Genomic DNA, 27,117 nt, shown 5'->3' on the forward strand with positions numbered 1-27,117 from the left:
TTACTTTAGTATAGCTAGGCATGAAAAGTAGGATAAGAATTCATGCAGTTGGAAGATGAAAACAAAGAATTGTTCTCAAGTTGGTTCAAAGAGCCAAAAGTCAACTGGAGGCTTACCTGCCTGAGACTAATATGCTGTGTTCAGCACAGTTTGGATTCATGCCAAGAAGCAGAGCTGAAATGATTTTACATATATGGAGGGATTTTTCTCTTGTGACTTGGTAAGGAGTGGACATCTGTTCTCGTTCACCATTAGACACTGCTAATTGTTTTGTCTGGGAGAGGTATCCAGCATTTAGAATGCTGCAGTGAAGAAACATTGAAACCTCTGCATAGGAAACTCAAAACTTGCACCGAATAATGAAGTGTTTCCCTCTTGCACCAAATAATGAAATATGTTTCCCCCAGACTGCTGTGTTTTCGCTGTTCACTGCATTAACCTTGCTTAGAAGACTGGATTGGATTGAAGTTTCTACCCATTAGGCTTGAGGTGTTCATTACTCTGGGTTCACAGCATCAATAGATAAAGCTCTGGTATTGACAACTGTGACTGACAGCTCCCCTCCTTTGCCCAGTGTTCCTTGCTTTAGTAATTGCAAAAGAGAGAAACTGAGCTCTCTTAGGGGCTGGTTTAAGCTCGTTGGATACCTGCTTCAGAAATTAAAACTATACCATTCAGTGAGAAGAATATATTTCTTTGACTTTGATTTTTCTTCCCCCTTCCCCCCGCCCCCCAGAGCATAACTCTGTGTATAAAAGAAAATGTTCTCCGGTGTGCTTTTCTGTCACTTACAGAGAGTTTGAAATAATAAACATACATGATGTTAGGGACATTGCTTAGTGAGCTTCTAGTGGGTGTACTTATGCAATGATGTTGAACCCATTTTTGGCACATTTTGAGAAAAGCATCATTTGATGACAGAACAAGTATATACCTTTAGGAATGTTCCACGATTTTTGTGTGGAGAAGGAACGTTTCAGATATAGCAAGAATTTTCTTCTACACTAATTGATTGAAATAGGCTGTTATATTCAGTAAGACAACATTATTGAAATACTGCTAAACATATTGTAAGTAGGTGTAAATATTAATACATATATCTACACATATGCATATATATAAAAACAAAATGTATATATTTATCTTGCAGGGGTTGATAAGCTGATCCGTCATTTACACAAACACAGCATACCCATAGCTGTTGCCACCAGCTCAGCTGAAGTGACATTTCAGATGAAAACAGCCAGACACAGAGACCTCTTTGGTCTTTTTCATCATATTGTGTTGGGAGATGACCCCGAGGTGAAGTGTGGCAAGCCACAGCCTGATGCATTTCTAGTTTGTGCAAAGAGATTTCAGCCTCCTGCACCTCCAGAGAAGGTAAGAAGGGGTGGGAACAAATTAACTGAAAAGTTAGGAATATTGCGTTTGGGCTATATTTGGACTTTTTTTTTTTTTAATGTGATAAATGCTTAGGTTAAGATTTAATGTAAACATTATAGAAATCAGCAACCTCTGTTTTCAAAGATGTTTATACTGTTGAAGCAGGAGATTGTTGGAAAGCATCATTTCCTCCCACTATGTATAATGTTTGTAATGCAGATTGCTCTGATTTACTACATGCAGTAATAGGAAAGCATAATGATTCTCTGCTTTATGCATAAATCTGCAAACTTAACTTCACTACGCAAAGTTTGGAAACAGTTATTTAAACATAGATCAGTTTATTTTTCATACATTCATGGCTGATTTACCTCTTAAGTGTCTAAACATTAAAGATACTTCTTTGTAAAGAGGGCATATATTTTTCCTAAGCTCTCTCTTTCCTCTTGCCTTCTAAATCTCTGGGATCATAATTCTTGTTTTCTGATTTAAAACCAATCAGTTTGAGCAATCTTTCTCAAATAGTAGAGGTGTTTAGTTTCTCTCTCTGATATATAACTGCATAAAATAATATAAATTCATGACCAACTGCAATGTAGTGATGACATCTGCAGTGTTTAGTCCCAAGTGGTGAACTAACAGAGCTACAAGTTTGGATTTCATGCTAAAAATCAGTAACATGCAAGTTTGCAGCAAAATATCAGGATGTATAGGCAATGTCTGCATAAGCAAGTAATTGGACTCAAGAGAAACAGATTATTAGAGCAATGTATTTGGTCCTTAGGCCCATACATCTATGCTAGATGTGATTTGAATGTTTTCCGTTGGATTAGATTTACTCTGATCCCTGGTTGAAAGCTGTATAAGGTTCTTGGGAGCTTTATGTCTGCTTAAGCATTGGAGGTTGCTTGATATGCACCTGGAGAGGACTTCCACTCTAGCGTCCTGCTAAAGCAACGTAGTACCTACCAAAGCTACTTAGTAGCAACTGAGGACTGTCAGATTTGCTTCAAAACTTCACTGCTGCTCCAAGCGAAAAATACAATGTAGCCATAGAAGGCCAAATCCAGAATTTAGATGTAGTGGCATACCAGCCTGTGACTTTGCTGTGCAGGCATACTTCTACAAGTAGGCAGTTCTAAATTGATACAAAAATGGATATGGGTCTGCTTTACTATCGTTGAAGGATGTCATAATTGTCCATCTGGGAATTTCTTAAATGTTGGCCTTTTGTTTGATTAACTAGGAACTTGATAAGTATAATGATGAAACCATAGCACAGGAATTTCGAAGAAGATACACCCTTCAAATTCAGCCTAAGTCTTACTATCTTGTGATGCATGAAGTTTCATATGAACTTCCAACACTAGTAACAATGCACTGCCATCTCAGTAATTAATTAAATCAGTCAGGTAATCAAAATGTGATCTGCAGATTAAATACTAGAAATTTTGTCTTTTACTAAAATTCTTTTTTTTTTTTTTAATATATGCAAAATTCTGCTCTCAAATACTGCTCTCAAATACACAGATGCAACTCGTAAGAAAACCAACTGGAGCTGTACATTTGTAGAAACAATGTGTGTTTGAACATTGTAGAAATTGCAGGCCACAATGTTCAAAACAGTGTGTTCTTTTCCATACATTTTATCTAGACAATTGAAAAAAAATGTTTCAAAGTATTATTTTTGTTTGTTTTTTTTTTTTTTATTATTTTCCTACCTTTATATGATCATAATTTGGAAAATAAGTTGTTTCATATTTTTCTAGAATTAATTACTTAGTACTTTACTATATTTCAAATTTTTACAACAGGAATTCCTTTTAGGGGAACCTTTAAAATGTGCTGCAGAGGCAAAATCGGAGTTTCATTAATGACACTACTGTGAAATTTGATAAATTCAGCTATATATGCCAAGGGATGTGAAAGACAACAAAAAGGGCTTCTATAAGTACACAGGAGACAAAAGGAAGTATAGGGAACATGTGGGCCCATTGGCTGAATGAGATGGGGGACTTGGTTACACAGGACACGAAAAAGGCTGAAGTGTTGGATGTAGCAAGTCAGGAATGCCAGGTCCCACAGACCAGGGGGAAGAGTTGGAGCAAGGAAGATGTACCCTTGGTGGAAGAGGATCAGGTCAGGGAATACGTAAGCAAACTGGGCGTGAATAAGTCCGTGAGCCCTGATGGGATGCACCCTCGAGTGCTGAGGGAGCTGGCAGATGTCATTGTGTCGTGGTTTAACCTGGCAGGCAGCCAAATACCACGCAGCCGCTCGCTCACTCCCCTCCACCCCCCGGTGGGGCAGGGAGAGAATCGGAAGGGTGAGAGTGAGGAAACAAACTCGTGGGTTGAGATAAAGACAGTTTAATAGAACAGAAAAGGGAAAATAATAATAATAACAAATAATATATATAAAATGAGTGATGCACAATGCAATTGCTCACCACCTGCGCTGACCGATAACCAAGTAGCGATCGGTACTTCCTGGATCATGCCTACCATTCATATACTGAGCATGACGTCACATAGTATGGAGTACCCCATTGGCCAGCTGGGCTAGCTGTCCTGGCTGTGTTCCCTCCTCCCAGTCTTGGGGGGGTTAGTAGCTTGGTAGCTTCCTGGAGGGTAGTTGTCCTTGACAAGATACTTAGCAACAACTGAAAACATTAGTGTGTTATCAACATTCTTCTCAGACTAAATCCAAAACACAGCACTAGGAAGAAATTTTAACTCTATCCCAGCCGAAACCAAGACACATTGCGAGGCCACTCTTGATAATCTTTGATTGATCATGGCCGTTGGGAGAATTGCCCGAAGACTGGAGGAAAGCAAATGTTACTCCTATCTTGAAGAAGGGCAAAAAGGAGGACCCAGGGAACTACAGGCTGCTCAGCCTCACCTCCATCCCTGGAGAGGTGATGGAGCAACTAATCCTGAAAACCATTTCCAGGCACATTAAGGACAAGAAAATCATCGGGAGTAGTCAGCATGGCTTCACCAAGGGGAAGTCATGCTTGACCAACTTGATAAATTCCTACGATGAAATGACTGGCCTGGCAGATGAGGGGAGAGCAGTAGTTGTTGTCTACCTGGACTACAGTAAGGCCTTTGACACTCTCTCCTATAAGATCCTCATAGAGAAGCTGTTGATGTATGGGCCAGATGAGCAGTGAGGTGGGTTGAAAACTGTCTGAACAGCTGAGCCCAGAGGGTGGTGATCAGCAGTGCAAGGTCTTGTTGGATGCCAGCGACTAGTGGTGTGCCCCACCGGGGTCAATACTGGGTCCAGGCCTGTTTAGCATCTTCATTAATGACCTGGTTGATGGAGCAGTTTGCTGATGAAAAGAATGGTCAGGGGCATCTTATTAATGTATATAAACATCTGAAGGGAGAGTGTAAAGAAGACAGAGCCAGGCTCTTTTCAGTGGTTCTTAGTGACAGAACCAGAGGTAATGGGCACAAAAAAACACAGGAGGCTCTGTCTGAGCACAAGGAAACACTTTTTTACTGTGAGGGTGTCGCGAAATACTGGTTTAGGATCCTGCCGACTATGCTAATTTGTCGCAGATGAGTGGTTTTGAAGCTGCTTAAAGAATCACTGGCAAAGGTATCAGCAAAAGGTCATTTTAACAGAAATTTGTAAAAGCACGACTTAGCAGAATTTGATGGCAAAGTTCACTCTATTACTCATTACATGGATTAAGCACACACAGGGAAAATCGTGTCAGAATTATGTTGGAATGATTTATAGAAAGACCAAGAACAAAATGGGTAAGGAAGACCCTCCTGTTGAGTCACGAGTTTCAGAGTAGACCCCCTTGTTTTCTAAACTCCTTCTCAGAGAGGAGTCTAGGTGCAGCTGGATCTACCCCTAGTCTCAGACCTGGGCAACTTTTTATACCTAAGGGGTTATATATGTTTAGCAGCGACCTAAAGTTCATTCATAGGTTTAAGGTAGATCAGAAGATTTTAACTGTACTTAATCATTGACTAATTTAACAGTTACAAAGCGAGTTAATCGAATTTACTACAATTACTAAATTACAGATTATGCTTATTGTTAGTTATCTAAATCAATACACACACACACAATATAGATCTATTCAGATACAAGGGCCCATAGCTAGGTAAATTCATGAAAGACAAAGGCCTATAGCTAGAAAAAGATACCGGTTAAAAATTCCCCTTGAGTCTGTGAAATACTCACGTTAAATGCCTTGGCATTTCTCAACGGGCGAAGGGTTGAGCCCCGAGGAGTGTCTTGGCCGAGGAGTTTCAGCCCAGGTTCCAATGGTCCTCCAAATATCACAAACACCCACTCAGAGGGAGACTCTAGGCGCAGCCTGCTGCGGTCCAGGAGAACTCAAAGGGTCTCGCTTGGGACCACTGTTTATAGATTTGCAAGATGATTGTCTTTAGTCATCAGTAAATTTCCATCTTGGCCACTATCCAGGGTGGTCCAGGGTAGTGATTATGGTATTGTTCCACAGTAACCATGGTATCATTCCACTTGAGCTATGACCCAGGTAGGGAATGCTTCAGGGCTGTCAGAGACGATGAATTATCCCCTGCTCTTGTTCCCTACCTTGATCAGGTAGCCGGTGTTCCTGGTACGATCAGTGTCGCTCCCCACGTTAGCCATGCAAGAGTGCCTGGTACGGTCAAGGGACGCTCAACTGCCCAACTCGTTACACTAAGGCTAAGGCCTAACAGGAGTTCCTGGGATCATAGAGTGGCCCAGGGGAAGGGGGGGGAAATGCACCACCCCAGAGGGTAACCGAGCACTGGCAGAGGTTGCCCAGAGAGCTGGTGGAGTCTCCCCTGTTGGAAATGTTCAAAAGCTATCTGGACCTGGTCCTGGGCAACGTGGCCCTGCTTGAGCAGAGGGTTGGACCAGATGAGCTCCAGAGGTCCCTTCCAACCTCAGTCATTCAGTGATTCAGTGATACACTTCACAGATTTGATCTGGAAAAAAAAATAAGGAAACAAAAGTGCTTTTGCTGAACAGTATTCTTCTCTTCCATTTTTATTTAAAGGGCTCAAATTACTTAAAATCATGCATTTGGGATTTATAAATATTAGAATATTAGAATATTAATTTTTGCTTTAAAAACCTTGCTGATTGTGTGTTTCTGTGTGTATTTGTATACAAGATATATGTATCGACTATAACTTTTCAATGTTATCTTGAAGCAATTTTATAGTAACAAAGATGTTATGCTACTAAATTTATTTCAAATATGGCTCTAACTCAGAGGGTTTCAGGCATTCCCATGCAAACATTTACACATACTTCCAATATACTCATGTCATTAAAAACACATGAATTAATTATTTACCTACTTGAGGATGTGGCAGGTCAAGGCCTTTCTTGTCAGTATTTTGGTTGTTTTGCCGGTAGCTTTTCTGTAAAATAAAGGACCTTACTAGCAGTGTAATTTAAAAACAAACAAATACCATTTATATCCATTGTTTAAAAAGAGGAAAAAGTTTTAGTAATACAAATGGTCATAACTCTGTTATGAAGAATCAATCTGTTCTATTTAAAAAGTTCCAAGTGATGTGAATCATCGCCTTAATTTAAAACACTATTTCTTTGCAGTTTCTTCCATTTGTAATTAATTAATTGATCCCATAGTTACGAATAATCTCTGTACCAAATCTAGTGAGAGCTCATTAAAATTTTTCAGACTGATTAAATGGCATTAGGATTTATGAGTCTCAGTGGACTTTTTATGTCATAGAAAAGAGAAGTTCAAAGAGAAATTTTCTGATACTTTTGTGCTACAAAAGATGTAGTGAAAGAGTAATAGAGATTTAGAACATTATGACCATTTTGTAATTTTGGTCTATATTGTACAAGGAAAACAGAGGGTGAAAGCGGCTGATTTAGCACTTAGTGTGAGCATCAGCATTGTGAGTTTGTGTAAAAAGGATGCCAAAATCTATTTTTTATTTCTTATCCCCCCTCATTTTTTTTTCCTTTTTCTACTTTTTATTTTCCTCCCTTCAACTGCACCACTTTTAGGGTATGCATGTAGTGTATGTATTTCACTTACTATGGTTTTCAGATAAACAGTTATTTTATTAGTGATGTTTCTGTTATTCCTTATGTAAACCTGGAGGTTTAATTTATTAGGAATACTTTAAATAAGGTATAGAAATTACAAAGGCATGAACAGCTGCTTTAGGTGGTGTATTGAGCTGTAAATTGGAATCCATGCTATTGAATCACATATTTTAGGCATCATAAATCTGCCCCTTTTCCATTTTATTAATAAATTAACTTGCAGTCTTTCCTGAATGTTTACAATTCACAAATCACATTTTATTTTAGAAATAATAAAAGCATTAAATGTAAAAATACATAGACATTTTTCAACTTAGTTCAAACCTACATCAATGTCTGTTTTTTCAGCCTTGGCTCTAGTCTGTTCTTTGAATAGGCCTATGTTCCAAATTTTTCCTTAGCTGAAATACTCTTCTAAACAGCTGTTCACGGTACAAACCATTCTGGTTTACCCATGCTCTGCTGTCGTTTCTCCTTGGAGTCACAATTTTTACCAGTTATTTTAGCATATTGCTAGATATTTGCGTCTCCCAGTGGTATAGCCTGCGATCGTAATGGTCACAGTACACCTGACATTTAAAGCGTTAGGCTGCATTCAGTGGGACACATGAAGCAGAGTTTGTAGTAGGTCACTGTTGTTCACATACACTGCAGTCTGTACAGAAGCAGATACAGCTCGTGCCAGCGGCCACTTACTGCATGAAGAGGGATCAGTGTTGCTCCACGACTCTTTCTAGCTGCCGGTGTTGTCGATTTTAAGCCCTCGAAACACACGAAACAAGCATGTTTAGAGAGGAGACATTGCTTTATTCTGCGCAGGGTGCAAGGTGGATATTTTCCACAAATCAAGCACACCGCCACAAACTCCAGGCTCTTCTTTATAGTACAAAATTAGCAAAACCACGCCTAAAGCCATGCCTAATTAATACATATTCATGAGATTATGTGAATGTTACTTCTTATCTTCCCTGGCATTCTTCCCAGTCCTTCTGCGCTTGCGCAGGGTCTCTGATGGTCGTTTGGGGAAGTGCCCCCTCCTCATTTTGAAGCAAAGTTCAGGTTTAGGGCACAGGTTTGCTGCTTTATCAGGGACAACCCTGGCAACCATTCAAGTCTTATTAAAACCGTCTTTGAAATACAGCCTTTTCTATATGTTCAGGTCATCTTGACACTGCTTATCTCAGGGACTAAGGATGATGTATTCCAGGAAGGTTTGGGAGGAACAGAAGAGCTACATCCTTGATAAGAGAATGCCAATTCATCGTTAAGCTTATAAGTGTCTTACACATTATTTACATAATTTGCAACTGTCCAAGGCTTCACCGGTGCGTTTTGAGGTAGAAGGCAGAATTTGGGCTTTCTTTTCAGAAGCCACTTGACTTTCTTGTCTGTACTGATGTAATTACATTTCATTAATTAATTCAAATTAGGCAGTTGATGGGTTAGAGCCAATAAAGAACTTCCTGTGTCATCTGATTTGTTGATGCCAACTCCTGTGTAGCCAGGTGGTTAGTACGCTGACTGGAAGTCTGGGATGTTTGAGTGTTTCTGGTGTGTGTGTTTTCTTATTGGGCTTTTTTTGAGATAATTTCCTTACTGCTTGCACAGAGTGCCCCTTTGGAGTCCCATACCTGCAAGGTTGTGCTCCCTCAGCGTTCCCGTTAGCCTCGCATCCTGTGCTGCACAGTGGCCAACTTCCAAACAGAGCAGAGAAGACTCTCTCTTGGCAGCAGTGTGTTGTGTGGTGGGGCTGGTGCTCCCTGGGAGGTGGTGGGACCACTGAGCAACTGGTTCAGTGCCACAAAAGCTTGAAACCGCTGCTCCTGCATACACACGGTGTGCTTAAGTTGCAGCAAAAGCAGAGTTCACTCCCTTGATGAGTTTAGATTACATATGGCAGGTTTTACCATTACCGTATGTGGGTGATTGGGAGATGAATGAAGTATGTTGCATCATTTGTGTGTACCCAGATTAGTTTAGTTGTTCCATGCATCCATACCCTTAAATGTTGAGAGTGGATAGCTAGTGAAATCTGAAAGGGTATATCTATTGGCTTGAGTAGGACATTTCCATTTGTCTGTCTTCTAACCAAGATGAGGTGCGAAATTCAGTAGGAACCTCCCTTTACGACTTTATAGTTTTTTGAAAAGCGAGGTTTTTGCTTTCACGTGTGCATCCAAAACTGCCCAATCTCAACAACTTGTGCCTATTTCTCGGGAACTAAACATCTCTTGCAGTTAATCTTTTGTAAAGCATAATTGGAAAAGTAGTCCCAGCTCATTCCTAAAATGTCAAGGAAAATTGGCTCCATAGAGAACATAACAGCAATCTGGGACTTCTGTTTTCTTTTTAAAGCAGATCAGAAGAGAGGGTTGTCCTTATCTTGTCTGCTGTGTGGAATACTTCCTCAAAAAATTGGGGAAAACATCTCTGAGCACTCTTCGACCTGAGGAGTTCAGTCTTCCAGTTTCTGGGTTTCCTTGGGGGTTGTCCTAGTTACCACACAGTACACCATCTGTTTGCTCAGGAAGGTTCTTGACTAGGACTTTCTCCTGAATTCATAAAGCCTTTACTTTTCTTGCTGTGCAGTGTGACGGAAGACTTATTTCTAGATGGCAAGTTGTGATTTGAGTATTTAGTATGTGTTGCTGGCCTAGCTCTTGAATTCCATCCACCTGCTGTGGGGCAGCACAAAATAATAAAGAGCATAAATTTTTTTTTTACATTCCCCCCACCCCCCCGCTGGAGAAGCTGTTGATTTCAGACAGACATTGGAGAAATTTAAAGGAAGTAAACATTAATAAATTATACCTTTAAAGTAAGTAGGTATTGAACAATGTAGAGTTTTGTGTGTTATGACCTCCATCTTGAAACACTGCTAGAAGCTTACAGCTTGGGATGCAAAGATCACAGCACTCTAGTGGAATGTACTTTTTATGTGATATGCTGCTGGACAGCCTGTTGGCTGAATCCTGCACCTTCCTCAGCTTCTAAATACTCTAAGCGTGTAGCCCTTATTTGTGTCTCCCAGGCTGGATGATGAAGTCTGTGATTACGAAGCTCAGCTTCCAGCTTCATAAGCGTAATGGACATGGCTGTAGATAGAAGTACGTGAGATAATTCACCACATCTAACAATCCAGGACTTCTGAAGATCTGCTATACACATGCACCTTTTCCCTAAATCCATAATAGGCCACTACTTCATATTTACAAGACAATTAAAGGAAGGAGACAGTTATAGAGTTGTTTGTTTGTTTTGTTTTCAGTTATCATGCTCTCAGTTCACGTGACTGATTTTCTTTCTCCCTCTTCTCCTGAGGCATGTGTGCTCGTGTGTACGCACTGCCCGCCCCCCCCTCCCCCCCCCCCATGCTGACAGTCTTTATTATATATTTGTGGAAGAAAAATGAGATGTTGCATGGCTTGAAAGTAATTTAGCTCTTAAGTGTTCCAGACGTTGCCCTTGTTACTGCAGTGCATGTTTATTTATGGATGTATTTGTCTTATGGAGATGAAAAAAGTCATTGAAAATGCATGCAAAAATAACCTGGTCAAGGTTTGCTTTCACTTAAGTATCTGATTGGAAGAGGAAAGAAGGATTATAATTGGTTCTTAGTCTTTGGGGTACCCTACTTGGGGGGTGGGGAGGCAGGAGTAATTTTTTTTTCCTTGCATTTGTCTTGATAATGTATCAAGTAGCTGCTAAGGGACTTGATGAAATGTGATGCAGAATAATAAATTATGTTCTGCAGCCTTCTTTGCTTCTACGTGAGGTGAGTGTGTAAGCACAAAGAGACTGGTACACCTCCAAATTCTAAAAGCGTTATATTCAGATTAGCAGGTCACTGGAGATGCGTTGCTAATTGTTTTAGGGAACTCATTATGGGTATTATCACATATTAATTATGCATGGTAAGTAGCAAAAAAGAGGGGGGAAAATCCTTCTTTTATGATGAATTGCTCACTGAGTTATCTTTTCTTTCTTTCAAGACCTTGAGCGTTTTTTGGAGATGCTAAACAGAGCAGTCATTGAATAATTAGATTTTAATTAACAAGAATTTTCACAAAAAAATGTTTTCAAAGTCTTTTGGGTTATAGCAAGTATGAATAAATCCTCTTTCAAAAAGATCTAGTGCACTGATCCTCTCTGTATCTCAAGTTACCTTTGTAATCACCCCAGAGCTGCTTGTAACAATGCTTTTCAACAGTTTCAGGACAAAGAATGAAGACTGAAACAAGGAATTCTATTGTTAGCAGTATTTTTTGGTTGCTTCTTTGTAAATTATTGTCATGGGGAGACCTCTGGAAACCTTTGAAAGACTAAGGTCAACTATGTGTTGTTTTAATGCACTAAGGCTGGGGGAGGGAGAGTTTCATTTGTTCGCTTGTTTTTTTTTTTTTTTTAAGTTACTTGCTTTTTGTGGATATGTGGTTGTAGGTAATTTTCAGAGAGCTGGTATTCGTGGCAGGGTTCTGCTTGTTGTGTTGTGCAGTAAAGAATTTGTAAGAGTCTGGTTTTTTGGCACAGTTGCAGAAAACCTACATACAGGACCATCAATTAACACTGACGAATTATTTATAGTCTAAACAGGGCAAAGCATTTTGCTCAGGCTGATTGCTGTGTCATAAAATAAGTGCACTTACAAGATGATTACAAAGTGTACTCCATAAAGTAATGTTTGAGAATTTTTTTTTATTATTATTGTGATAGACTGGTGGTATAAAGATAAAAGACCTTGTAGCACACACAAGAGCTGAAGAAGTGACAGCTTTATCTGCTGAAAAAGGATGCTTAACATTTCCATTCCAGCATCTCTTTATCTTAGAATAATAGCGTGATTCAAAGCCAAGAAGGAAATGGTTCAAGTTAAGCTTCAGTAAGAGTGAAGTGATTCTGATTTAAAGTAGAAAACAATTCCAAGCAGTGGCAGAAATGCTGTCCTCCTATTCCATCAAAGAAATGTTTTCTTTTTTTCTCTAAATAGTACTGAATATAGGAATTGCTGTTCATGCTCAGATTCAGTGTCCATCTTATTCGGTACGATCTCTGATGACAGCTAATACCAGAGGCTTAATAATTGCCTTTTAGCTAGAGGGGGTTAATTTATCCACTTAAATTCTGTTGCTCCCATATCAAGTAATTGAAGGCTCTTTTTTAACAAAAAAAAAAAAAGGCTTTAGTAACCCTTTCACAGTATTTTTTTTTTCTTGATGCTGATGACTACCTGGGACAATGAATTCTGTAAATGTTCTGCATATGTTCTGAATTTCTCACCTTTTAACTTCTTTGAATGTCAGCTTTTTTTGATGTTATGAGTGAGAAAGATAAGAAGTAATTGATCTGCCACTCAGTATTTTAAGTACTACTCATCACATCCCTTTTTATTTCTTGCTCCATAAGCAAAACACTTTACAATCTGTTCAGACTCTCACCGTCTGAAAGGATTGTGTTTGGGATTTTTTTGGGGGGTAGGGGGTGGTGGCGGGCGTTTTTTTTTTGTTTGGGTTTTTTTTTCCCCTCATAAGCATTCTGATTGGATTTCTTCAGACTTTTCCTATCAACAACATTTTAACATAGAATAATGTCTGTGGCATACAGTATGTAGAGTATTCCAGATGAGACAGCATTATATATGTCTATGAATATATACATTATCACCCAAGCTCTGAGTTTTCATTGAGCTGTCTACAGTGATGTCCAGTACTTAAACTGAATGTTACAAGGTGTATATGTCATTTATTTTTTTCCGACTAATGTGTATTGCTTACATTTCTCGACCATTTTATTTCCTTAGACTACCTCGTCACTCCAAGTTTCTTACAGATGTTTCTTATCCCAGCTAACCTACATAACTTTGCGTCATCAGCAGATTTTACCAAATGTAGAGGTAAGGATTACTAGTCAATAATTCCCTGAGTAACACCAGAATTCTTTCAAAATGTATCTACAACTACTTTCTAAAATAGTAGCATGGTAATGAGAAATGGTTTTTAGTGTTAGTAATTCCTTCACTTCATAGTTTAGTTGCTTCAAAGCCTCAGGGTCTTGCTGACTAGCAAAGACTAGCTGATGAGATTTCATCCATTACTGAAAATATCTTCTCTTACAGAACATGTTTTCCTCCATTAGGAAATTGTCCTCTTTCTCCTGAACAGATACCTGGTCACAGTGGTCCATTCAGTTGCTGTGTCCTGAACACATTATTGCATCCTGCAGCTTTAGACTAAAGAGTGGAAATTAGAGGTTGTAGCCTATTGTCCTGAGCTTCAAAGCTATAACAGACTCAAAATATTACTGATTCAAAAAAAGTGCCATGGGCAAAAAGTATAATAGTATGTAACCTATCTTACTGCTTTTCACTTTCAGTAATGCAGTTATCCCAAGAGAATGCCAACAGAACCTTTTATTCTCTGAAGAATGATCATGTATCTTTGGTAGAATGCATTTGTAGTTTTAAGATTAGCTGTGATATATCCTTTGAAGACTGCTTTCAGTTGTGAGTTTTTAATGTTTCAGGCTGAAAATTTTCATTGAGAAGATTTTTTTTTTCTTAAACTTGAGCAAAAAGTGTTTGCAATTATTTTAATGTTTTCCTCAGAAGATAATAATATTTTCTAATTATAGTAATAACTAGTACAATGGTCATATGATAACTTCCATGAAGAGTTAGATTGTGTAGAGCAGGCGTTTGAAGTTTGGGAAGCTGGGAGTCCTGCAGTCAGGTGTTCTAGGAGTCAGGAATAATGCTATGACTCTTTCCATACTATGACCATTACTAGACCTGGGAATGCTCCTGAGTTTCCTGATGTTTGTGTGCCATGGTTGCTCACTGTGTACATCATATTTATATTTAAGTACACGTTAAACCCTGAAGGGGAAAAAAGCATCAAATCCATGTACGCTGGATGATAGGCATGGAGCCTGATCTGGACAACTGTCAAAGCACTATGAAATATCTATAAACATCTAAGACTATAAGAAGTACAGATGTAGTTTGTAGAAACTAATAACTCCCCACACACACACACTGATTGGCATTTATTTAATGAATGTTGTGGCTTTTTTAGTGAACAAGGTTCCAAGTTCCTATTTTAGATGACAAGCAAGTATTGTCTCTCAATTTTCCTCAGAGTTAAAGGGTTAACAGAGGTCATTTCTGATAGAATTAAGAAGTGAATCAGCCAGCTCTGCATTAGCTTTCAGCTGTATTCTCTGCTGCCCTGGTCCAGCAAGGAGCAAAAGTGGTTTAAGCAAGACAAATTTCACTTAATAGCTTAGCAATAAGAAGGGGAAGAAGAAGAGAATGTACCAGTGATTCCTGAAAGAGTGTATTTTTAAAGATACTGCTGAAGAAGGATGAAGAGTGTAGGCATGGAGATTGTACAAGGCACAGGGGTTAGCATGATATAAGACATACAGTTGAAAGTGGGAGAGGGAGATAAAGAATGCAATTAAGTGAAAGGATAGAAGATGTCTAGGGAGTAGAAGGAAATAAAAGCAAGACATACAGTAATTGTGGGTAAGATAATACAGGGCTTTGAAGGTGAAAATGAAAACTTGAATTTGTGACTGCATTAAGTAATCTATATAGCTTCATTATAAATTATGAAGAGTTAATAGTGTGCAGTATTCCATTTGTCCTTAATGCTTTCCCAAACATTTTTTAGGGAGTGTAGATGAAGAGTGAGGAAACAGTAGATAGGTTAAAGATGTATATGCTGAAATAGTAAAAGCATTTACTTTTTTGAGGCTAAGCATTCTCTCTCAAGAGGATTGGTAGATGATGTGACAGGGCTAACATTACAGCAAAAACTCTTCAAACATTTAGGATGCTACATGTCTAAATTTAAAATCTCATTAAGATAGTGGAAAGAAGATTCAGCTGCAAATGTGTGCTTTGGCATGTGTCTCAAAGTAAAGAGGTGTTCTTTAGAAACACTGATGTCAGAGTTTCATCTTCTATTCTGTCTTGCATTAACTAGTCGTTCTAAGGCATTTGGACAATTTATTACTGTCCCTTTCTCCTGTCATTTGTTTTTTTTCTTATCATCTTAGCAATCAGTTAAAGAGCAAGTATGCTTGAAAGACGATGGTTGACTTTGAGTAGGCTGATGGAAGACTGTTTTACAGATATCTTACTATTTACAGCTCTTCTTTACAGCTGTGGTGTTAGTACATGACAGCCTTAAATCTCTTTTAGATGGTTAATATTCAGTGGAATAACTTTCTTCTTGTTTCTCTGATGTTTTTGGGAACTGATTTTGTTTTAATAATACAGCGTTAATGAAGGATGAATAAAACGTTCCAAAAGTCAATTCAGAAATGGCCTTCAGTGTAGTTTCTCTCAGAAATTTTGAAATGTATCCATTCCTTGCAGGAACAATTCAGTCTCACCAGCTTTCACACCATTTTTAAAAATCTGTGAATTGAGTCCTTAGCTCCTCTGTCTGAATTGAGTATGTGATCTGGCTTTGTGTAAAGTGATTACTAGTAAGAGCTTCAGGCTCAACATCAGTCCAAGGATGAAGAAATCCATCACAAAATGCTGTATTTTAATAAAAAGATTTCAGTTACTGGGCAGTATGAAGACATAATAATGCTTGTGACATGCTGTGCTGTATTGCTTTAGCATCAGACTGAACATTGGAATAATAGCAGCATCGAGAAGAAAGAAAAGATAGAATGTCTGATTTGAGCATCTCTTTTTCTCCTATAGATTTTTATATTTAGCGTAGTATATGGTATGCCAGGCCCTAGTTATAAAGAAACTGTGAAAGAAACTACTTGGATTCCTGATACTGCATGTTAGGAATCAAGCAGCATGTGATACATAAACTTGCATAGAATTGGATAGATCCTAAGGAAGATCCACCACAGGATGCAGCTGTTAGGTTGTGTGATAAAAGCTTATCTGCAGACCCACGGAAGATCCCAAAATCACGCCCTGCTCGGCTGCTCCCAGGCCCACCACAGGAGCCATCAGCGGCCCATCTCCACAAGGCCAGGGGAGCAGAGAGTCCCACAGGCAGACAGGAGCCCAGATTAGGGACTCCGAGGGACAGCCTGTCTGGGCCCTCCAAGGGCTGTCCCAGGGGAACCATCAAGGTGAATCATCCAGCCATGAGACCCATCAAGGCGAATCAATGCTGGACTGAGGGGAGACACTGCCTGGGGCATGGCACACAGTACGGGGTGCAGAGGAAGAGCATTTTGGGATGGCACAGGACTTATTATGGAGAAAGAAAGGGATAAGGTGATAAAAAGGGCTGGATATGTAAAATGCGTGTGTAAATAGGTGACACGCTTGTCTGGCCATGCCCTGCTCCTGACCAGCGCAGTCCGTCCTATCTTATCAAATTCCACTTCTAACTCTTTTCCTGGCTGAAGGGCATCTGTTCTCTGTGTCTCTGTGTGTGGCCAGCAACTGGAGTCAGACCCTGGGCGGAGGTGCCAGCGGCCGGAGCGAGTGAGGGTCTGGTTGCTGGCAGCTGGGCAAAGCCAAGTGCCAGCCCCCGGCGTGGGACCACAGGTCGCAGGGGCCCGGCCCATGCATCTGCAGTGCCAGTGGCCGGGCTGGGTGCAGGCAAGTGTGTGAATGCTAGCAAAGAGCCAGCTGAACGAGCCCGTGGGTTCATGCGAGTGCTGAGTGTACTGTGTTGATCTGTGTGGCTAGCCAGGTATATATAGATTTATGTATCTGTTTGTGTGCATGTGCCTGCTGGGAATATATGCTCAGCCTCACTACTGTTTGGACCAGGGGGCATGGAGCTGCGGCTGCCTCCCCTCTGTCAGGCTACCAGATTAGGCCGTATTCCCAAATAGCAGTAACCCGTTCCCTAGGGTCGCATTTCTCTCCATAAAGGGAGACGAGATAACCAGTTCAGGTGTAGATGTTCCAGGTAGGTATCTTAGTTCTTCTGTTTCAGTCTCCTAATAAAACACCGCCTTTCTAAACATCTCTCAGAGCCATTTGAGCTCTTCCACCCTAGCTTCCTAGTTTCTACTCCAGGATCTACAGTAGATCTACAGTATTGTATCTTCTCCCATATTTTCTATTGCAGTTCTGTTGGGACAAGTCTTGCCCCATTTGTTCCCATCTGGGAACATCACCTTATTCTACCTATTTTCCCCACCCTCTGACTCAGGAAATGGGATGTCCTCATAGTCTAGACATAGACTGAGAGATCAAAAGATGTCTAAAGTTAATATTGATTATGTTATCATAGAATCATCTTAGTTTATGGTAGGAAAAATCTTTCAGTTCAGATATCTGTTGGTTTTGCTTTGTATTGCAGAGATGTCAGGAAGTGGAATGTACGAGAAAGAAAATATTTCCCTTTGGCCTGGCAGGCAGGGCTTCTTTTAGGTAATAATTGCTCTAACGTACAGTAGGTACAAAAGGTCAATATCCAGTGTACTGGTAGTATTCTAGAAATTATTCTTAATGTTTTGAGGTATTGAAAACCGAAGCAGAGGAATGCTTACTGATACTTAATACATTGTTTTAACTCTTCTGTAGAGCCATTTGTATTGGAATGAACCTTGCAAAGTAACTAATCCAACCTTCTGAAAGCAGGTCAATACTGAATTCAGCACAGGTTGCTCCAGGCTTGTCCAGTCAGGTCTTAAAGGCCTCTGAGGGTGGAGACCACACAGCTTCCCTGGGCAACGTTTTTCAGCGCTTAATTCTTGCTGTGTTTTTTTTGTTTTCTTTTTTTTTTTCTTTTTTTTCCTTCTCTCCTTATATCTAGTCAGATAGAACCTCTTCTATTTCAATTTAGGACCATCATCTCATGTTCATACTACACACCTTCGTAAAGAGATTATCTCCATCTTTTCACTAATGTTCTCAGAGATACTACGCAGCTGCTGTTTGGCCCTCCTGAAGTCTTCTCTGGGCTGAACAAGCCAACGTCTCCTTCAGCGGTTCCTCATAGGGCAAGTTGCTACAAGCCCCACCGTCTTCGTGGCCCTCTGCTGGCCTTCCTGAAGTTTATCATCATCCTTCTGTTTTCTTCTTTCCTAATTTTAATGACTAATAAACTTTTCAAATGTAATCCTTGCGTATTTGAGAATTATGATACTAAATGGTAACAGACTTTCATAGTCAAGCTTCTGCTCAACAGATACTATTAAGTTAAATTATGAGCAAATAGCCTTCCACAATTATTTAGATTTCCTTGGAGTTGTCATTTTGTTCTGTGTTTAAAGATTTGAAGAGCATACAGAAACCTGACACTTCATTTAGCTTTAACTTATGGCTAAGGAGTTGCATAGCACAAAATACACAAAGTAAACGTGGAGCTGTGGTCCTGTTCTGCTTCCCCTTCCCTTCTCATCCATATTGCCCAAATGTGGAGAGTGTTCTACATCATCTCCTGGGTCGAAGCCATCCTCCTTTAAGTATTGTGACCACCTTTAATTTAAACTGTTTCTCATTTCTGTGCCCCTATTTGATTTTGTTTGATATAAGTTACTGGCATCAAAGATTTTTTTTCTGTAGAGGTAGTCACTGTAAAAGTCTTTTAATTTATAACTTTAGGCTTTTTATGTCTTTGTGTAAATAAGTTCATGAATACTGCTTTCTGTTTCACTTAGAATTTCTTTCTCTTCCTTCTTGCTTCAAGGAGAAGAAAAGGGACTGATTGTTTAAGGAGAATCTGGATTTTCTGTTTACAGAGCAATAAATGTTCTGAAATGAACTGCAATTGTATATGTTGTAAAATTGCTTTTGTTTGACAGGTTAATAAATCTCAATCGCAGGTCTGAATGACTAGTGATATTAAAAGCCTGTGTTGCCTGACAAAAGCAAAAAAACCAACCACCTTTTTGCATTTCTTTATGAATACAGCAAAGGGCTCAGTGCTATTCCAGTTGACTGTGGCTCTCATTTTATGTGCAAATGCCTTTATTTATGAGTCTTCTGCAGAGTTTGTTTGGGGTTTTTTTTGTTTTTGTGGAAAGCATAAACAAAAATCACCCTAATTGGCAAAAAGTTAAAAATGTTGTGGTTCTTCAACAAGTACACATGTTCATGATGCAGATAATGCAGTGACAAACCTTCTCTTGACTTCATAAGCTTTCGCTAGTATCAATAAATTTATGGATTTTAGAGAACTTAAATTATGGTTTCAAACTTACACCTATGTTGATCTTATGGATTCATCTGTTTTGTCACTTTGATGCACAGACATGCGAGACAAATCTACCATACATTCCAATTGCAACAACAGTCGATTAGCATATCTTTTGATAAAAGGCTTGGGAAGCAGTATTGTAAAAGTATTTAGGGCTTGGCTATTGATGTCATGATTAATTTAAAAAGTGGAAAATTATTTATTAGTTGTTTAGAAACAGATTTTTAGTAAAATGCAGAAGGACACTGGGATGAATAAAAACAAAAATCTGTCTTAATTTTTCCTGTGTGCCTTCTTCAGATTCAGCAACAGTTTCTGGGATGGAAGCAATTGGAGAAAACAATAGGAAACTGGGTACAAATATCAGTGGTACACTGTGCTGTGTCTGATACATAAATTCAGTAGTGTTGGAGATACTTTAGTATCTATCAGCAATGTCACATGGAAGTGTGGGATATGAATTACTGCTTATTTTGCTAAATCTGTTAGGAGGTTTAGGAAAGACCTCACCCACTGCATTTTCCAATTAGATATCATTCAGACAGGCAAAGTGTCATTGCGTATGTTTGAATTAGATTGAACATTTAATGACAATGAAATATCAGATAATGTAGAATTTAAGTCTACTAACTTTGGTTTATCAATGCCTTCCCAAAATATGTTTGATGCTGTGCTGGTGGTGCTTTTATATTGAATTGAAGAACACTCTTAGTTCCTGCCAAATCCCCATCATCCTGGGGGTTTGGTTCAGTCCTAACAAAGTATCGTGGAAGTTGCCTTTTTCTCCCCAGCCCTTCCTCAGTTACTATTTTTGATATTTTACTGCATTTGATGTTAGGTTTATAAATGCATGCAGTTTTATATCTGTATATATAGAGATATATATCTCTATAGATACATGCAGATACATATTTTAAACTACATATATTACATATATGCATTTGTATGTAACAAATATGTCAAAACCAGGAGCCCGATAGCAGCAAGGCTGCTGCAGCTCCATGACCCCAAATCCAGCCAGTAACGAGGCTGAGAACATATTTCCAGTAGTCACATCAGCACAGACAGTGTGTACGATACGCATGCATACACGTACACGTGCCAGCCCTGCAGAACGGCACGGCAGAAACGCTCAGCACTCACAAGCACAGAGGGCTCCAACGGCCTCATCCTGTTCCCCTCTCTGGCTGATCAGGATGAAGGTCTATTAGTGCAAAATATATACATACGTGCGATGAGGATCCCTCCAGCAGCTGGATTTAAGCCCTCAGCTGGCCCCGGATCCCAGTCTCCCCAGTTGTTGGCAGCTGGAGGCATGAGCCTCCAAGGCCACAGCTCCACTCTAGCCCTCGGTGCAGATCCTTCTCCCCCTCCCCTTCCTCTCACCCACACCCACGCAGTGGATGGCTTAGACACAGCCCATCAGGTGGTCCTGGATCCTTGTGTTCCCCCCCCATCACCTCCCACAGAGAGTCTTGTGCACACACGGATGGGTCTCTCGGACAGCCCCAGACCCCAGGGTCTCTGCAGCAGCTGGCCAGGGTTACCCTGTCCCTCCAAGAGCCAGCACTGCCTGTGTTCTCGCCTGTAGACACACGCCCGACTCCCAGGCCACTTCACCTACTTGCCAGCTAGTCCAGCGTGCTCTTCACTAGCACTTGCACGCTCCCTTGCACACCCACCCTCGCTGCAGGTGCTGCACTGTGGGCACCCGCGGCAGGGCTGGCACTCCACGCACGTGTGCATGCACAATAGCAAGCCCTTGCCCAGGAAAACCGTCAGAAGTGGAGTTTAATTAGAGGAGACAGGACAGGCTGCGCTGGCTGGCGCAGGCACGTGGACTGATGGCCCCTGCTCGCACCCCACCAGCCCCTTCTGTCCCCATTCCCACAGGGCGCCCCGAGCCGAGGAGCCTCTCCTGCTGGTGCATCTGGGTGGGTCTGGCCCTGCCCCGGGGCCCCCTGCGGGCTCCTGTGGCACCAGGGGTGGCTGGGCCAGGGGCCTCCACTGCCCTCGCAGGGCTGCTGGGGCTCCCCCTGACCCTGGGCCTCCTGCCCCATCGGGCAGCACAGGGATGAGCGTCTAGTAGGCTGATGGCTGCTGTGGTGTGCCTGGGAGCAGCGGGGCAGGGTGTGATTCGGGCTCCCCCACCTGCCGTTGTTGCTCCTGCCATGCTTCCTGTGTGCAGATGAGCACTTCTATTGCATAAACTAACGTGTGTGTATATGTGTGTGCATATATATATATATATTTCTAGATATGAAAATGTACAGATCCCTCTCGGTAGAAACATAGTTGGCAATTTTAACTGCTAATGCTCCATAGGTGCTCTTTGGATTTATTGGTAATGAGATGTTTCATAACCGCAGAAGATTTAGAAGGAAAGATTCTTATTAATTAAAAACTGTCTATCTAAGCTGTGCTCCTTTTCTCCAAGGAGGGTAGTTAGGAAGGCACCTGAAGCAGGGAGAAAAAACTTTTTTAGTTGATAGGGAAGTAGGAGAACACGGGGGAGTGAAGAACTTCGACTGGCAGCCTGCAGTACTGCCACTGCTAAGCAAAAGAACACCTCATTGAGGAAAGCATTTAGAGTGTCATGAGCAACATCTTTGCTCTCCATCTAGATGCAAGATGCTGGTAATCTGAAGAAGCTCAAAAAGACATTTGTCACTTGATTTTGTAAGATTCTCTTCCTGTTTCTTTTGGTAACAAAGTTAAAACTTGACCTGGTTGAGATTATAGTAACAGTAGTTCTAGGTAGCGTAATTGTTTCTTTCTGGTTTTAACCCATTATCTCTTGATATTCCATAGAACTACTTGTTAAATTACTGCTTTACTTATCAATGAGGAGACTGTTCTCTATGGCTTTGAAAGTATTGAAGTGTTTTATCTGCAGATGCAGGGTCAATGGAGAAAATAGAAGTTTTAGTGTCTTTTCTCACTTGTTTTCCTTCCTAAGACTAGAACTTACAAACCTTTGAAGAATACGAAACAATTGTGTTTATCTACACCTTCAATACCCGCAAATCCAGAACATATATCCCCAAGACAATCTTTATGTATGGATAAGCAATGTCAGTCCTCACTCTTTAGACATATTTGCCATCTGATTTATACATTTTCTCTATTTAGTAATGAATCTTATCTGTATCTCACTAGAAGTAGTTGAAATCAATTAGAAAAGTTTTTAAACATAATAGAGAGAAAACACTACAACTTCTAATCAGAAGAAAATGGGGGAAAAATTACTTGAGATATTTCCTGTATACTGAATCATGGTGTTTGAGATTCTCTTTTGCTTCTTCGCCTGACAGCCTATCCTCCTTTTGTTTTTGTAGTCACAGCATATTTTACCTGGTAGCCAGAACATATCTTTCAGTGGATTGTGTGGCAGTGATACTTTGTCACCTTGACATACCTGCTGCAGTGTGGTTTCCCCAGGGAATCCTTATGTACTATCTGGGAGCTGAAGCTTCCCAGTTATCAGCAAAATGCTGCTCATAGCACTCAGCTGTCTGTCAATTTATCCAGATTCTTGGCCATACCCGTGGCAGCGTCTATCCCTGAACTGATCGTGTTGCTGTATTAGAGGTGGTTTCTTTCAGGTCATGTGTTGTGATGGTTAGGGCAATGTAAAATCACTATTTGTGGTATGCCACGGTAGTCTTACTAATATATAAATACACATAATTTAATTTTAAAAAGAAGAAAAGAGGGGTGGCCTGTGCTTGGGCAGACGACTTAGTTTTTTTCCCAAAATAACTATGTGTTATAAGCATGTTAACTCTCATTCAGGTGCTTGTTTGTAAGTTGACTGCAAGCATTTGTAGAGAAGGCAATTTGCCTTTGACTTAACTGGGAAGAAATGCATTTATATCAGTATTGGGGTGACTAAGACACTTCTTAATGGAGTGGTTTATATTCTCATCATAGGTTCTCTGATGGTCACTTAGCAATATGTTTTGTCTGTATTTCTTGCACATTCGTCATTCATACCTTTAAATTTAGAAGTTCCATTACAGTACCATCTGTCACTGCACCAGTGAGTGTGGCTGCACACTTCTGAACAGGAAAGGAAAGCATACTTTCAGAAAAAAAGATAATTATGATGGCTGGTGGACACCAAGTTGACATGAGCCAGCAATGTGCCATTGCGGCAAAGGTGGTTTATGATGAGGAGTGTTGCCGGCAGGTTGAGGGAGATGATCCTGCCCCTCTATGCAGCACTGGTGAGGCCGTACCTGGAGTACTGTATCCAGTTCTGGGCTCCCCAGTACGAGAGACATATGGAGTTACTGGACAGAGTCCAGCAAAGGACCACAGAGATGATTAAGGGGCTGGAGGGTCTCTCGTATGAGGAAAGGCTGAGCGAGCTGGGACTGTTTAGCTTGGAGAAGAGAAGGCTCAGGGGGGATCTTATTAATGTATGTAAATACATGAAGGGTGGATGCAAAGAGGACGAAGCCAGGCTCTTTTCAGTGGTGTCCAGTGACAGGACCAGAGGCAATGGGCACAAACTGAAACACAGGAGGTTTCCTCTGGCCATCAGAAAACACTTCTTTACCATGAGGGTGACCGAGCACTGGTTCAGGTTGCCCAGAGAGGTGATAGAGTCTCACTCCTTGGAGATACTCAAACACTGTCTGGACCTGGTCCTGGGCAACTGGCTGTAGGTGTCCCTGCTTGAGCAGGGGGGTGGACCAGGTGACCTCCAGAGGTCCCTTTCAACCTCAACCATCCTGGGATCCTGTGATTTTGTGAGTCTATATGAGATTTATGTAGCATTTGCTTATTTTCTGTGTGAGTGTGTATGTGTATTATGTGTGGGCATCTATAATCTGTAACATAGTAGCACAATAACATGGCAGCAAGCTTTAGAGTAACAATTCCAACAATCGCAGAGAAATGGACACGTTTAGTTTAAACAGGAAATCAACCCTCATCCCTTTTCCAAAGACTCACTCAAGCTGTTGAAGGTAAGCAAATGCAGGATACTTCAGATCAGTGGATTCGTTAGGTAGGTGGTGATTCTTACTTTTAATATAAAATCATTATTGTGTTGGATGAGCCAGTAGTTTTCACTTAAGCATATGGCCTGTTGCAGTGTTTTGAGGACTTTGCAGGCCTATAGGTGATAGTTTTCCTTTTAAATTAGTCTGCCATCTGTCGGCTTTATACCCTGTTGACATCTGGACATTATTTCTGATTGAAATATACAGATGAGAGTTTTTTAAATAAAAATTATATTAAGAAAAAGCTGGTTTGAACCCAGGTAATGATAAACTTGTTTCTTTGAAGAACTAAGTACCCGAAAGAAATTACTCATGGCAGAAGTTGTGTGACAAGCATAGTTAGTAGTTGCTGATACCATGGCTGGTATTCCCAAACTAATGTTAATGTTAAGCCAGTGTGATGGCTGTATTAGTTATTAATCTAATATATATTAAACTGAATAAGCCTTAGGCCACAGAGGAAGAGACTATCTGTAGAGACCATATATACACCATGTATTTATACACATGCATACCTACGCAGAGTTAAATAAGCATGTTTTTCTGTTTTTGTTCATTGTTTGCTCTGAAATGTTCACTTACATCTTAGGCCCTCTTTCAGTCCTTTTACTGAAAATGACCTGTTATTCTGCCTTTAAGCATGCTTGAGTCAAAATAAGAACTGATAGCCTTTGTTTGAGGCGACTAGTAGCATTCTCTTATCTGGTGGAGCTGGTCTACTAGAGAAACAGGCACAGCTTGATAACTGTGGGTCATCAATGCATTTAAAAAAAAAGTGTTTCCATACAGTATTTTAAATAGCTAGATGATATTACTAGGGGAATTTTGACAGAAGTGTTTTGAAATGTATTGCAACAGGAGGTTAAGACTTAAATAACTTTCTACATGTGAATTCATTTTAAGAGTGTATTAATTTTCGCATTTATAGAAACATTTAAACTTGGAGTTTACAGTGGAAAGAAATTTTTTAGAGGAGTAGTCTGTTTTAATGATTGATTCACATAAAACTGCTTGATATTCACTGGCTTTCCATCTTACAGTTTTCATAGTTTGAAATACTTGGGTTGTTATTGCTTCCCTGAAATAAACAAAGCAAGCTGATAAAACAAGGTAGAGATTAATGTGAAAGAGATTACTTCTCTACTGAAGTCTTAAAAAAATAACTTTCACATTTTGTTTTTAACTTTACTCTTAATACATTTTTTTTACCAATAATAATTGTATTGCTCTAGTAGATCTTGCTGTGCACTTGAAGTTAATCCCTCATTCAGGATTAGGAGCGTGCTCTCCATGGAATTCATTATTTCTCATAATAAATAGTTCAAAAGTGGTATATCATACATAGTATGTGTAGAATTATGGTGTTTATTATTAATTCTGTTACTTTTGATGGTAGATTTCATGTTCTTTAGAAATACTGTATTTAGCACACAAATACTTTCTCAGGTAGAGAAAATGTAAGAAATTTTGAGTTCTGAGCTCTGTTTGCCTGCACAGTCAAAGCAGCTTTGCCAACTAAGAGGCTGAGAAATCATCTTTTGAAATAATGAGGGCAGTTACTTAAATAGATCTGATTATCGATGTAATGAGGCATTTCATGTAATGTGGAATTGCGATGTTCATAACCGTAATCCCATGCCCACAGTTGGGCTTGTGTTGAAAGGGCAGGTTCTGCAAAACTTTGCACAGCCATTTTGTGGTTTTACACATACGGTCTGCTTTAGGCAAATGCAAGGCATGCCAGGAATAAGACTATACTTTGAAGGGATGAACCCCATTATGATTTAAACACTGCCCAAAAAGGAGGATTTATATTCCTCTTCAGTCTTCCTGTTCACTCCCAGCTGTTCACTGATTGTTCTCCAGTTTATGAGCCTAATAGGAGAATAGTTTTCTATTAGGGTACAGAGTTCATTCACAGAAGGGCACAGAAACACAACACCCATCACTAGGAGACAGATGGAAGCGTACACCGGCTAACAGGAGATTAAAGAAAGAGAAGGAAGAAACAACCTTTCATAGGCAGCAAACCATTACTGTGGCTCAGCTGCTTTTGAAACTGCCTCCTAGGAACAGGTTAGGAGCCTGATTTGGAGAAAATTGTCTAATTTGGTCACTTTTGCTTTTGTCTTAAACATGTACATGGAATTTAATCTAATGGCATATCATGGAAATACATTAAATTGAACCATATATTATCCTTGCATAGATGTAACAGACGATTTTTATAACAATTACTGTTAATACTGTTGTTATTTTACAAGTTCATATTTTAGTGGAAATAGTACTTTGAATATCAATGGGTTCAAAAGAAAATATTGAAGTAATTCTGTTTTAGCAAACGTCCCCCGAAATGAGCCAGAGTCAAACCTTTGTACTATTGTGTTTCGAAATCTGAAGCTTTACCGATTTGTATCTCTTTATGATGTTAATTTATTTCCTTTTTCAAAATAGTGTGTTTATTTCAGATTCTAATGGTTCTTCCTAGTGCTGATTATCTTAAGTTT

General features: G+C 40.0%; 1 protein-coding gene across 7 annotated transcripts in view; it reads left to right on the forward strand.

Moving 5' to 3' along the window:
- PUDP (pseudouridine 5'-phosphatase) overlaps window positions 1-27,117 on the forward strand; it is a 71,845-nt gene that overhangs the window by 36,595 nt on the left and 8,133 nt on the right. For 5 of the 7 annotated variants that reach the window (XR_012670443.1, XM_075133637.1, XM_075133632.1 and 2 more), the window contains one exon: window positions 1,151-1,380. Coding sequence is in view for 6 of the 7 variants with exons in the window: in XM_075133637.1 (XP_074989738.1) it covers window positions 1,151-1,380 (230 nt within the window). In the remaining variant the exon portion in view is untranslated. Of the gene's footprint in view, window positions 1-1,150; window positions 1,381-18,216; window positions 20,099-27,117 lie in introns of those variants that run through there. The other 2 variants (XM_075133670.1, XM_075133660.1) reach the window with 2 other exon arrangements.

Source organism: Calonectris borealis, chromosome 1 (genome assembly GCF_964195595.1).
Source record: "Calonectris borealis chromosome 1, bCalBor7.hap1.2, whole genome shotgun sequence".
NCBI classification, from domain to species: Eukaryota; Metazoa; Chordata; class Aves; order Procellariiformes; family Procellariidae; genus Calonectris; species Calonectris borealis.